This window comes from Anticarsia gemmatalis, chromosome 26, assembly GCF_050436995.1.
Source record: "Anticarsia gemmatalis isolate Benzon Research Colony breed Stoneville strain chromosome 26, ilAntGemm2 primary, whole genome shotgun sequence".
Lineage (NCBI taxonomy): Eukaryota > Metazoa > Arthropoda > Insecta > Lepidoptera > Erebidae > Anticarsia > Anticarsia gemmatalis.
The window spans coordinates 2872609-2887009 of record NC_134770.1 but is presented as its reverse complement, the minus strand read 5'-3'; the positions used below and the strand labels follow the sequence as shown (position 1 = coordinate 2887009).

At 32.0% G+C, this 14401-nt stretch overlaps 1 protein-coding gene across 3 annotated transcripts in view; it reads left to right on the top strand.

Moving 5' to 3' along the window:
* The window catches only part of LOC142984269 (synaptogenesis protein syg-2-like), a 434810-nt gene extending 431002 nt beyond the window's left edge, over positions 1-3808 (top strand). For all 3 annotated transcript variants that reach the window (XM_076131746.1, XM_076131747.1, XM_076131748.1), the window contains 2 exons: positions 383-656; positions 1820-3808. In XM_076131746.1, the coding sequence (XP_075987861.1) occupies positions 383-656; positions 1820-1923 (378 nt within the window). In that variant the 3' untranslated portion in view covers positions 1924-3808. The remainder of the gene's footprint in view (positions 1-382; positions 657-1819) is intronic.
* The last annotated feature ends 10593 nt before the right edge of the window (positions 3809-14401 follow it).

Sequence of the window (14401 nt, the reverse complement as noted above, 5' to 3'; positions counted from 1 at the left end):
TTACACGTTACAGGTAGAATTCTTTAAACATCTTTAGAAATACCAAAATCATACGAAAGTTTATAGACCTAGTTACAGCCTTATACAAACTAGTTAATTTATATATTTCAGAAGAAAGAATTCTTACATTTATTTGCGTAAACATTGAAATTGAAAACCTATAATTTAAATACTACAACACTTACTTTTTTTGTTAGTCTGCCTGTCCCACCGCTGGGTAAAGGGATTCCCCAAAATAATAAATAAATATTTTCTTTTTATTTAAAATAGGAACAAGGCAAGCAAATGATGATGGACTCACACTTAGCCCACATGGTCTAGGCTACTTTTATATAAATAAAAAAATAATCTTCACAAAACTAACTTCAAAATTATTTTCCAGCTGCCAGCCGAACAGCTCATGCCGCCAGAGTTATACGCGACACCATCACCTCCATCGCTGTACAGCAACCCTAACAGGAATCCTTTAAACCTGACTCAAATGCCTGAGCTAGAACCTAGGTACCACTTAGAACCTAGATCTCTGGTGGACTCTAGAAGTTGCTCCAACTCGCCCCCAGTTAGATTTAACACTGAGAACAACAGCGTGTACTTTAGTAAAAGTGTTCTGGATAGAACTACTAATACGTTACCGCATTTGAAACCTAGGATAAATGGTAAGTAACACCTATTAACATTCTAAATTAATTTTATTGTTATATATAGTCTGTCAACTTATTAGAGAGCCTTTGTTTGCATGTTTGTCGAAAAATGTAATTGAGATAGAGTGTATCGGCAAAAAAGGAGCTAAGTTGGCTTTCAAGATTTTCATTTTTATATGCCACCTTCACACGTACATTTTGCATAGAAAGCTCTCTACTAAATTGACGGACTATTATGACTTTGTTTTTTTTTTACATCATGTCATACGCAATAGTGTAAGGAGATGAGCCGCTTAAACTTTAAACAATACAATTATTCAATAATTATGTACTATGCCAATGCAGAAACTGTATAATTATTTGTTGACAACTTCTTTATTAAGTCATAACACAATGCTCTAACTACACTCAAGTTTAAGTTACACTTACGTCTGACGCTCTTACTTTGACACGTATTGTATCTATAGATATTATTTTGAGCATCACTCAAAATTGAGTAACATAAGCATTGACCGTTCAATACAAATGTTCAATCTCAAATATTGATCAAATGCCAACCGAAAACAATATTTCAAACGTTCCTTTTGTACAAGATAGTGCAGCACATATGTGAAATATGACATCGTTTTCCTTTAAAACCTGTAATGTATAGCACTTGTAAAATGGAAATGTATCCCCGATTTATGAGACTAAGCCGCGAAACTGCTGCTGACTTTTGACCCAATATGTTGCGGCAATATTGGTACACTTATCAAGATTTAGCTTGTTACGTATTTATATTGCTAATAATAAATGATTTTAAACCAAGTGACACTTTACTAACACCACAATAAATTATTAGTAGCAACAAAAAAATGTGTACGAATTGAAAATTTCAATTTTTTCAAGCTGATTAAATTTATAGCGACACCATACATTGATATAATTATTTGAATCTCCAAAAAAAAACTCTAACCTGCTGAGAAAAATTAAAACAAAAATAAGATCTAATGATAATTTCAATAATTGTTGATCGTTACCAATATAATTTTAAATCCTATCTTATATAATATACTTACTATACAATAATATTAAGTAAAACTATATTTTCACTTTTAGAAATATTTTGTAAAGAGCCTGTATACCCGTAAATAAAATATACCGTTCATAAAATATTCTAACTATCTCTCTTTTCACAGGAAACTCGCCGACGCAGCTGCCGAGTGAGCCAAAGCCTTCCTGCATGGCAAAGCCTGCCGACACTAATTTAGAACATGCAAAAGTAAGCAAAGAGTGTGACTGAGACAAGTATTAAAATTAAATGTGAAAGTGAAAAGTGAGGCCACGGCCTAATGCCAAAAGGCCTTAAGTGACATACTCTCAAAGGCTTTCCCAAAGGCCTGAACCGTTTTAAACTATAGAAGTGTAATTTATTGTGATAAAATCCGGCAAAAATTATTTCGAAACTTTGGACCCGTCCGTCGTGATTCTTTAATTTTATTTTCTAAAAATTTATTAGTTTTTTGTGTACCAATATAATTTATTTCGATTTATTTATTTATTTTTCGCCACGGAAATAGATTTAAATTATGATTATTGAAAAATAAAAATGTCAATTTGATGAAAACGAAAGTTAGTTTGTAAAATAGTTTTGCATCTTCCGTAAGATGTATAAGACTGAATTTGTGTAATGTTGCACACATTTAGATAAAAAAAAACAATTACTCGATTACAATTGTAATTTATTATAATATAATAATAATTAATCTTCAAATAAACCATTTCAAGAACATTAATTTCTACAGATTTCTTCCGAGATTTATTTCTTTTCGAAATTATTATATAATTATTGATCATTGTAAAAGGAGACTTTGTAGCTTATATTTAAATAATTACTAGGTTAATTGTAATTGTAAATATTGTAAATAAAGTATGTTATACGAAACGTTGCCATACTAGTTAATTAGTTCATAATGTGTATCTAAATAATAATAATTTTGTCACAAAATCGAGCTTTTATGTTACGAAATGATAATTATAATTTTAAAAATACTTAATTTCTCGAAAATTAATCGGAACGGGTAAGTTAAATTTTCCGAAAATTTAATTTTTCTCACTTGAAAAGTGGAAAATAAATGTGTAAAAAATGTTAAAAAATGGTGTGTAAGTAATTTCGGATTGTTGATAAAAATAAAATAACATAATTCGATTTATTAATTGCTTACTCGTGAGGGAAAAGCGATGTTGTTTCAATGTAAATTATATAAAATATATAAATATTACTATTTAATGTGATAATAACAGAATATTGCTTTTATTATTCACCATTTTTTGTTATTTTTCAATAAAATATTTATTCTGATTCGGCCTAAGACAAATAACTATATATACTTTTTTTTGTAAAACTGTCGATTGCATTTTTGTGACTAACCAACATAATAAATGATAAGAAAACTCAAAATGTGTACATTAATTTGTGAAAAATATTTTCTTTATTTCATAGCAATATTGTAATTAATTATAATAATTTAATTGTGTTTAAAACAGACCAAAATTGCTGATTAGGTTTATATTAGATTATTTTAATTGTAAAAATAGTTTCAGATTTAGATATTAGATTTTTATTTGAAAACATCCGTTAATATTACTTATTTTTTAGTTACCATGACTGATTATACGATATAAGTACCATTTTTACTTAATTTCTTCAAGCAAAATAATAAATTAGAAATAATTGATGAGCGAAAGTAATGATAAAATACATATAAATAATAACAGTTTAAAAGGCAAATATCTTCCTAAATATAAACAGTTGAAATTGTTACAGTTTCTCATAACTCATTACTAGATGGCAGGCTAAACCAATAAACGTTAATTTGAAGTTGACACAGTTTCCCATGCCCTGTCACTAGATGGCAGTTTCACAAAACAATCTGAGCCAAATTACTTTTAACATCTTTTGTAGTAATATTAAAAATACATGTTACCCAATTATATTATGTTTTATTCAGAGCAAATTAAATAGAATATAATAGAAGTAATATTAGCGGATGTTATTTGTACAGCCTTGAGCGTTATTTTTACTTGGTAACAGAAATATTAGTATTTTATATGAACAATGTTAAGTGATCTTACGTTTCTTGTGATGTAAATTTGATTTGAAATAATAAATGTGAGTTATAAAATTATTAATTTTTGTTTTACTTATTTTCTATGAAGAAGTGTAGGCGTTTACTATACTCAATTTTTTTGTTAAGTGTAGGTAGTCTGCTCGGGTGCGAATCTCGGGTCGGGGCAGTCTTTTAAGATTAATTTATTTAAGATTATCTGTTAAGATTTTGACGAAGATCAGGTCGGAGAGCACGTAAATAGGCAGTCTCGCTTGTCGTCAATTAAGATCACAGTCGTTAAGCCATGTCGTCGTTAAAAAAAGTCAAATAATTTAGGTCAAATGCAAACACTTATGATAGTCAATGATACAGAGAGTGAATATACTGTCAGTTCGGAAGGTAGGGCCCGTGAGAAGAGCTGGTAAGAAACTCCTGGCCGCTCTCTTTAATCGCAAAAAGTTTTAACAATAATTATATTAGGTATAAATCATTGATGATGTAAAGAGCTGCTACCAACACCACCAGTTTGGCCGCTAACCATACGATAAGAAGATAAATAACTCTGTGTAAATATACTCATATCATACAATAGAAGAAACACGGTACATTAAAATACGAAATCATAAATGTGATTTATTCATACTGATTCTTATTTAATTCTAAGACAACACGAAAATTACATTTGTAGATGGAATAATACATTACACACGGCTTGACAAGTTTTAACAATGTACAATATTATTCATAAGTTACTAATGTAACCTAGATTTTCATAGACTATTTTTAGTGAAACAAAGGCTTTTTTGAAGTAATTGGTTAATTAAAACCTTATAATTTGATTCTTGAACCCGCACTTGGTGGTGGTGGACTGAAGGCCTAACCCCTCGCCTAAATTATAGGTATTTCCCATTCATGACTACCGTGTACAGTCCAGAAAAAAAGATAAACTATTCTACCGACTTATTATTATACATACCATAACGACTGTTATAACCGAAGATGGTAGAGATGTATAGAACACACTCACGTATCGCCACTTACTGTGTTAGTTCCTTGTAACCGGGAGTGAGCCTATTGTCATATATGCACGTTGTCAAAATCCGGACTCTGGGCTACTTAAAAAATATTACATAACAATAGTGGAAGCCCATACACCTGCTTATACGTAATTAATTCCAGCTTATCAAAAAAAGAATACTTGATACTCTCAAAAAATATCACATTATGAATATCATATCATTATTATTATTAGCCCAACCCGCACTTGGCCAGCGTGGTGGACTCAAAGCGTGGCCCCTCCCTCATTACGGGAGGAGACCCTTGCCCAGCGGTAATGGGTTAAATTTATTTATTTATATCATTATTTAGTTAACACGTACGAGACTCGAAACCACAGTCACTGTTCTACAAGCAGTCGCTACTGAACCGAATCATCCCATAATTCTATATTTACTTTCCCAAACTAGACCGTGATGGGAACGTTTTCCATCAACAGTGCACCATGAATCAATATTTGTAAACAAACGCACATCGTTTTAGATGTCTTGTATGTTCTTGTTTACGATTACGAAGTTCAGATGGACTTTTGAAAATAGCGACATCTATTGTCAAAAATGTGAGCGAGTGAATTTTGGAATATGATGCAAAAATCATATATAAAAATAATATAAAGATTGAGAGTGAGTTTGTTGGAACGCACTTAACTCAGAAAGTACTGGGTCGTTGGAAAAAAAAATATATGGATTGTTTAACACAAATATTTTTTTCCATACTAGCTACCTAACTAGGTATAAAGAAAATCTCGTTAGTTACACTATTTTAACTCAAGAACTGAAATTTGGTGGAGAGGTAGCTTAAAACCAGGAGACGGATATAGGATTTAATCCCGTTTGACAGCGTTTGTACCTGGTGGAAGAACAGAACAGCGAGATCTGGTATGTTAGGTATGTGCAAACGCGGTCGGATCAAATAATTAAGATTAATATTTTTTTATTATTAAAGTACGTAGGCATCAAATATTTTACTTCATTAACTATTTAACCAAGATTATAAATAAAAACAAGTAATCATCAAACAATATGAACTTCAGCAAGCATATTACAGATAATAAGCAAACGGATTTGCAGGTACTTAAAAACAAGCTTTTGTTTTCAAATTGGTGCAGTTAAATATGATATTGCTCAATCAAAAAAGAGCATTATTTATAACGGAAAATTGTATCGCAAGTCATAAATCCGTGCATATTTTTCGGAACCCAAAATCACCAATTTAAAAAAATTACAGCCGTCATTACGTAATTTAACGCGAATATTTCTTTATTGCACCCAATTTACGAATATTTGACCCGGTAATCGAACCGGCTACGGCTTATGACGGGCATAAAGTGAATTACGAGTTTATGAATCGTAATCTTGTGATCATAACTTTATAAATAAAAATACTTATGATTGAAGTTTGAAATAGCGACGGGACGATCGTTAAAGCGTCGAAGTAATGATGAAGTTTACGGGAACACTTTGGGAATAAGAGTAGTATTTTAGCTTAGGTCATGTTAGAAACGGCTATAGTCCAACAACTTAGTAGAGAGCCTTGTCCGCGAGTAACGGAGGTATACAGAAATCAGAATTCGGAACATCAGTGACCATCAGATTTACGTATTCAGGAATAAGAGTGTTTTAGCTTAAGTTATGTTAGAAATGGCTATAGTCCAACAACTTAGTAGAGAATCTCAGATGCAGGACTCGCCACTGTCGAAGGTGTACAAAATTTAAAGGTGATTATGAGACTTACGCAACTGACAGTTGCCTGTTTAATACATAAAGGTACTTTATTTTAGAAATACGTAGAATAGTTGATAGCAAAACGTGGGTGAATTACATACACCCCTGCCCACACCTTCGGGTATAACAGCATTAATATTACGTAGGTATGTAGAGGATGGTTTTTTTTTTTTAAGTCATTTATTTAAGTTTAACAATAAAATTTAAATTTTCACAAAAAATCGCCAAACTGCATAACAGTTTGTTGGCGACAATGGCGCTCTGTTTAAATTACATTATATTATATATAGTTATACAAACAACTCTTTACAATTATTATATTACTAATTTATAGCTATTAACTTACTTATGTTATTATTGTGTTATGTATTTATATCTATAGTCCTAAAAGTAATTTTTCTTTCAGTCTTTTTTTAAATCTAGTAGAAGAAGTTATTTATAATCTGGACAAATCGTATAGTTGTCGGATTATAGTGAAGTCTGAATTTATAGCTTTGTCGAAATGTTTAGTATTATAATCATGAAATGGTTAGTCATAACTTTCAAACTTTCGCGTTGCATGTTTATTGTATAATATTATTTGAGAATATAAGGTGGATATCTATTTTGGATTGGATTGCATGAAGTTTCTGCGGAAGTAACCCTGGTTGTTGTCACAGGTTGATTCAACTGCATTCAACCTTGGACGCAAGTGCACTAGCCGTGGTCGCAGGCTGACTCGTAAGGCAATCGCATTAATTTCCGTATAACATAAGATTACTAGCTGACACAGCAAACGTTGTTTTACATTTTATTTTTAAATATTGGATATATGAAAAATAGATAGCCGATTCTAAGACATTCTCAATATGTTCACAAAATTTTATGATGATCAAACCGTTTCGGAAGAGTACGAGAACGAACATTGTGACACGAGAATTTTTTAAAGATGAAATCGTTAAAAAGTGTATTCGAATTTCATGAAAACTTAGACGTTTGAGAGCAGAGATGATGATCATTACTGGTCGCCCAGGAAACCTCTAGTGTCTGATCTTTTTCATTCTCTTGATAGACATATCAAGGTTTCATTCCCGCCACTTATCAAACATTATATAGGTACATAAAAAATACATAGATACCTCAACTCTGAATCTACCATATCTTCGTTCTCTTGTCCTTATCCCACGTTAAGTGAAGTCGGGACAACATGTATTCTTCTTCACTTACCTCCATCATTTTAGAACTGAAAAACAAAAAGAAAAAATAATCAACAGCATAGAGAAAGAACGGTAGCGCAATTCTATACAGTCGGTACTGTCGAGTATCGAAAGTTTGACATTTAGAATGTACTGCAAAAAATTAGTTCCAACGACGCACAACAGAGGCGCTGATCAGATTATCATACAAAATTTCTCGATGACAAGCCGGTTGTCGGTAGTCGATAGTAGTAGAAAATTGAGCTACGGGTATATTTAAAGCAACCATACCTTTGTACAGTCGCAAAGAACTTTTTATCAGAAAATATAATATTCCAAGTTGATCAGTATGAAAACTTAATAACTCGTCGACTGTACACTTAACTTAGTTTTGCTTCGTTGCAATTTGAATTTTTATAAAATATGCTACACTACTGAATACAAAGATAGTTTAAATTCTTTGTGAATAATACTTTTGCAATTGTATTTTCAATGAGATTTGCAATTAGGTATTGCAAGCTTTAATACTAAGAAAATATCTCGGAATTTTTATTTAAAAAATCTATGCAATATTTTGAAACTTTAATAATCTTGATTTTGAGAGTAGTTTAATCTAACGAGTTGAATGTCACTTAAAAAAATCCTTGGAGTAAGGAGTAATTGTAACTTTTTAAATGATATTTGTTGACAAGAAAGGTTTTATTATTGTTTTCTATTAATGTATGTCAACAATATCCTTAAAAATGTTATAAATAATACGAAAATGAATATCTTTGTCTATTCATTTTTCACGGCTAAACCCTTGAACCAAAGTTAATTTGATTTTTCATGTAGATATTTGGAAATCTAAGATCAAACTTTGACGAATTTCATCAATAAAAACACCCGCGTATAATATAGAAGTATTTTTAACGATGTATATTATTATTTATTACATATTTCTTACAAAACTCAACATAGGCAATCTTACATCTTACTTATCTTAATTCAATATAAGTATTTTTACTACACCATGAATAACTCAACAGCATATAATTTAAAAATTGCCACACTTTAACTCAAAAGCTTAAAGTAAAACGGTGTAGGGAAACAATTTTGTTACCCGTTTGGGTCCATTTTGCAGTCATTTGCCGGGATTACAGGCCCATCGGAATTAATTGTCGACGCGGTGAAGATAATGAGAGCAAATTTCAGTATTTAACGATTTCACTTAAAATTATTGGGTCTTTGTACATGCTGAGTGGAGAACAAGAGAATGTTATGGGTTTTCAATAATTGTAGGATGTTAAACAGTTTTTAGGATTGATTAAATTGTTGTATAAGTATTTCTGAGCTTCGGATGGGACTTAAATTAGTTTTTACAAGACTTTTGCTATCGTTGAGTAATTATACTTTTTTTAACTTACCTACATATATTTTTATACGATAAGTTTTAAGTAAGTAGTCTAGTTGAATAAATCGTTACAAAGCAGACCAAATACAACCAAATTCCTATTAGCCAAGACATCAATAGTAAAACTTAGATTTTCTGCCACGCCATAATGAAATGAAATTGTCTTGTGAACATGTAACCTAAAAAATAATTCTTCTAAGGACTTACCATCATCATTATAAAATTGAAAGAATCTTTAGTCACATGCTTCAAAAACACAGCTGAAAACGCACAATTTAAAATGTATCTCAATTTCATAACCCTTAAAAAACCCAGTCCGTACACACAACACGTAAACAATAACTGTAACAACTAAACAAAACATCAACACTATTAAACTTTATCTGTCGGAATAAAAGAATAACGGTGAAAAACACAAAAAGCATTAGTTTCCCCTATCTAGTAACAAACGTCGGGAGATCGTCTCGCTACCCTTGGGGGTAGGTATAAGGGGTAGATAAGCAATCTACTGTTATTTATAAAACCGCCGGGTGAGCCTTAGGATTTGGTGTTGCTAGAACTTTTGGAAAAATCGGTAGAATATCGATATCTTTTTTCGCACGCTTGTGCACAGGCAGCAGTGTAACTATACGTATTAATCCACCACTTCGTACCATTTATTAAAAATATTATTTGATAGTAATTAACAGACAGCGTTTTAATTCTATAACTTTGCAAAATAAAACTTAAAGCTTTAAAAACTTGAATTTAGTAACAGTCGGTTAACCAATATTTCAAGCATCGTTGCATGGTTTTTGTCAGTACAAAATCTTGGATAGTTTTTAGTTTTACGTCAGAAAATAATAATAAAAATTTGTCCAAAACATTAATTCCAAATTAACTAGCCAGAATACACTTCTTTTAGCTAATCACGGAAAATACACTAAAACTACATTTAAACAGAATCGTATCCGTTATTTCTCCCATGCAAAATAACAATAGGTAGAAAGAAATTTAATTTGGTATAAGTATACCAATTTCCCTCAAATAGCAACACAACTAGACACACTTTTGTTCAACGGTTATCTAGATGTTACGATATCAGGGTGACGTTAATTTGACGCCGGTTCTAATCTACCTCTCAAATTATGTAATAGCGAGGTGTGTACGTATTTATGAAATAATTAAAAAACTAGATATTTTTGTGTTTCTTGTAATTTGTTTTTTACTAGCTGACCTGCGCAACTTCGCTTGCGTCACATAAGAGAGAATGGGTCATAGTCATTTTCCCCGCTTTTGTAACATCTTTTACTGGTACTCTGCTCTTATTGGTCGTAGCGTGATGATATATACCCTATAGCCTTCCTCGATAAATGGACTATCTAATACTGAAAGAATTTTTCAAATGGGACCCGTAGTTCCTGAGATTAGCGCGTTGGAACAAACAAACAAACTCTTCAGCTTTATAATATTAGGTTTATAATATTAGGATTAGGAAACATGTCGTAGAGTAACCTAGAGCTGTACTAAAATTACTAGATTTATTTTGTGACCAAATCTTAATAACAGCTAATATGCAGCATAACAACAAATACACAATATACTTAGAAAGCTGCAAAAAACGGCGTAAACAACACAAGTTTACTATTTTCTTGTCTCAACTAACAAAAAACATGAGAAAACTATGTGAAAACTAGCAACGCAGTCTGTAGAGCCCTCGGGCAAAGATAAGACTGTCCCCACTGCCGCGGGGGTCTTGGGCCCCGGCGACTCTTGGGGCCCCAACGTCAAAGTTCCACGACATTGCACGACTTAAAGGCACTTCTACAAAGGAGTTATTTTTGAGCTATATGTAACTTAAGTATAAAACACAGTGGGAAAATAATAATTGTTACAAAAAAGATACAATAAAGAGAAAATTAAAGTACATTTTAAAATTATCACTTTTCCAACGGTTTGGTGTTTATGAGGTGATTTTTTAAAGTAATGTGTCTTGTAGATACAAGTGTAATTACTGTCATAACATTGTAGTAAATCGTGTAGTTGGAAAATTGCATATCAAAACCAATAAAAAATGGCTGAAGACCCGGAACTAAGCCGGAGCCAGACTTTAGGCCATGCCTCTCACATTCTGAGGGCTCAAAAGAATAGCAGTCCAACTGTGTAAGCTCAGAATCTAATTTATTAATTTTCCGTACTTTTTAGGATCTCAAATTTTGTTAAATCTGCTCTCTTATCGATTGCTACATGAACTAAACAAACATTTGTCAACACCATTGTGCCTACACCCTATAACTACTCAGGTTTCAAGCACTTTCTTATTTCATCTTTTTATAACATCTCAAGTGCATAGCGGCGTAAACTTGGACTAAGGCGTTGTTCTACGTGAGCAACGTATACGACGCAATGCTGCTAATGCAACTAATGCGATTAAAACAACATGACAAATTCATTCGAAACGACTACTTTCCGACCGCTATTTCGTCCCGTGTGAAAAACTATCCTATCCGTATATTCTTATATGCATATTGCATATATATCTTTGTACCTATCGTTTTTATATCAAAATATAGCTTTTGGTGTGACTGAATAACAACTATCCGTATTCCGTATTTATAATACATACACAATAGATGTAAAAGGTAACCAAATAAAAAAACCAGGCAGGCATTGAGAAGAAACTAAACTTAAGGTTCAGTTTTAAGACTGATCAATAAGTATCAAATAACTTCTAAATAAAGGGCAGCAAATTTTATGAAAATGACTATCAAATTTCATCTATCTAATGAAAACTAGAAGTTATGAAACCGTGACTTACCTAATAACACATTTCAATAACCCGAAAACTAAAAAAATATCTATTTAACTACACACAAATTCATCAAAGTGAACATCAATACGATTTCCAACAGCAAACGTCTAACACACGAGTCGATATAATTTATATCAGAATGTAGAGCTAATACGTTTAATAATACGTTAGGGTTGTCAATAAACAGCTTTGTGACATGTTACAGCGACCTTTATGAGACAAAGTAAATAAGTAGAGCTTTAACTTGAAGGTACTATTGTAACTCGATTCGATTGGTACTCGCTTTTAGTAAGGATTTTTTGTCATCGAATTTTGGAAGGCATAATTTGTGACAGTAATAACATAGTAATTTAATTAGCTAAATTACTTTTGCCTAGTCTTTTTTTTATATGATTAAAATGTTTAAACTTATTGTAGTGAAGTTGGAATGAAGAAGTGTATGAATACTTACAAATAATTCAGTTCTTTATCTTGCATGTCTTTGTCATGCAGGTCTAGCTGCTCGCCCGGAAAAGACTTTATTACGGGAAATATTCAAAAATAAATACCATTCTATATTCTACTTATCACTGAGCCCAAACATGCACAAAACTTATCCAAAAACTGTGAAAGAACTAGATATAGGTAAAATTCTCGTCCCAAAAACTCACTCTAAATTCGAAGTGATAAATAAATGAGAACAGTAACAATAGTAGCACGCTTGTCACGTGTAGGTCGTCGGGACAATCACTCGAGTTGTCCCGCCAAAGATATCGAGTTCTAATACAAAATGTATCGGAATACAATACAAAACGTTTACCTAACGACAGTTTTATCGACAGGGTCAGTAGTTAACACGTTATTTATACTATCGTCTAAGATTTTAAAAGGATTTTGGCTAGAATTTGTTGTATTGTTTGGCTTTAGTAGTTAATATGTGAAACAGATTAAAATTATATTATCAAACTAGCTGACCCGCGCAACTTTGCTTGCGTCACCGAAGAGAGAATGGGTCATAATTTTCCCCGTTTTTGTAACAATTTTCGTTGCTACTCCGCTCATAATAGCTGTAGCATGATGTTATATAGCCTATAGCCTTCCTCGATAAATGGACTATCCAACACTGAAAGAATTTTTCAAATCGGATCAGTAGTTCCTGAGATAAACGCGTTCAAACAAACAAAAGAACAAAATCTTCAGCTTTATAATATTAGTATAGATGCAGCTAAATACAAGTTCATTGTTTTGTTGCTTATAACTGTTCCTAATATGCAAGAAACTGTTATCTTGTGATCCGACTCTTGACAAGAGCAAAATTCTCTTCTTGTTCTAATTCTTTTTTACTTATTACAGACCTTTCTTATAAGTACAAAGAAATCAGGAGCGTAGTACTTTTAAATTGGGCTGCGGTACATTATGTGTATGTGTATGAAGCAATATGGTAACTGGGTTGTGGAGGTAAGATTGGAAGTCGCTCCATGTAAAAAACTGGTATTTCAGCTGCATCCGGTGATACTGGAAGCCGACTTCTACATATTATGTAGTTTGAAAGAAAAGCTAAGTATTTACAAATACAGTAGAAAGTGTTTTTTCCTAATATCTGTCTCTGAATAATCTGTCTCTTACGGGAACAAGAGGTAGTAATGTCAAATAATGTCCAAAATTTAACTCATTAACCCAAGGTCAAGTTCAAAGGTCAAGGTCACAAAAGGTCACTTTCAGGTACCCACATATTTTCCTTAACCCCACATCGCTATCAAAAACATGATTTACTGAAGCGCTGTGATTGTTTTAATATCCCCAAATTAAATTCCTCCACATGCGATATTCGTAATTATCCATAATTATTAAAATGAGTGGTTATACTGATTAAACATACATGATTAATGTTGAAATTAATTATATTTTGAAGAGGTAGTTTGGTTTGTATATATTTTCATTTTCTTTTCGAATATAATGTTACTGTTTTAGGGAAAGATTTAGGGTTCTTACCAATTTTCAATCTTTCCCTATGATATGGGTAAGAATGACATGAATTATGGAGCAAAATGCCATAGATCTCTCAATTATCTCACGCATATAGGTAATGCACAGAAAATAATATTTGGTGGCGAGATTTCAGCAGGAAAATTTACCACCACGAGATTCCGGCAACCGGGTATCTATCGAGAAATTTTTGTACTCAAGAGCTACTTTTTATTTTCAAATAAGTTTTCAATGTTAAACGTTTGCTAATCAATAGTATTGAATATTCTATAGAGTAGCGCAGATCATATGCAGCTACAACAAAAATATCAAAAACCAAGCAGTAATTTTTAAAACACCAAGAAAAATCGCAGTCCGGCGTTAAAATAAAAAAGTATAGCCATTTTCTTGGACTAAATGAAAAATGTGCGCAACAAGAGACTGAAACCGCACTCAAGCAACCTATTTATAACAAGAGTTACCAACTCTTAGTTCAATTTCAGGAAAAGTTTAAATGAAAAACGTTCTTTTATTATAAAACATTACCTTTTTAGAGTATGTGCGGTGCTTCTGAAGGTTTCTAAAAAT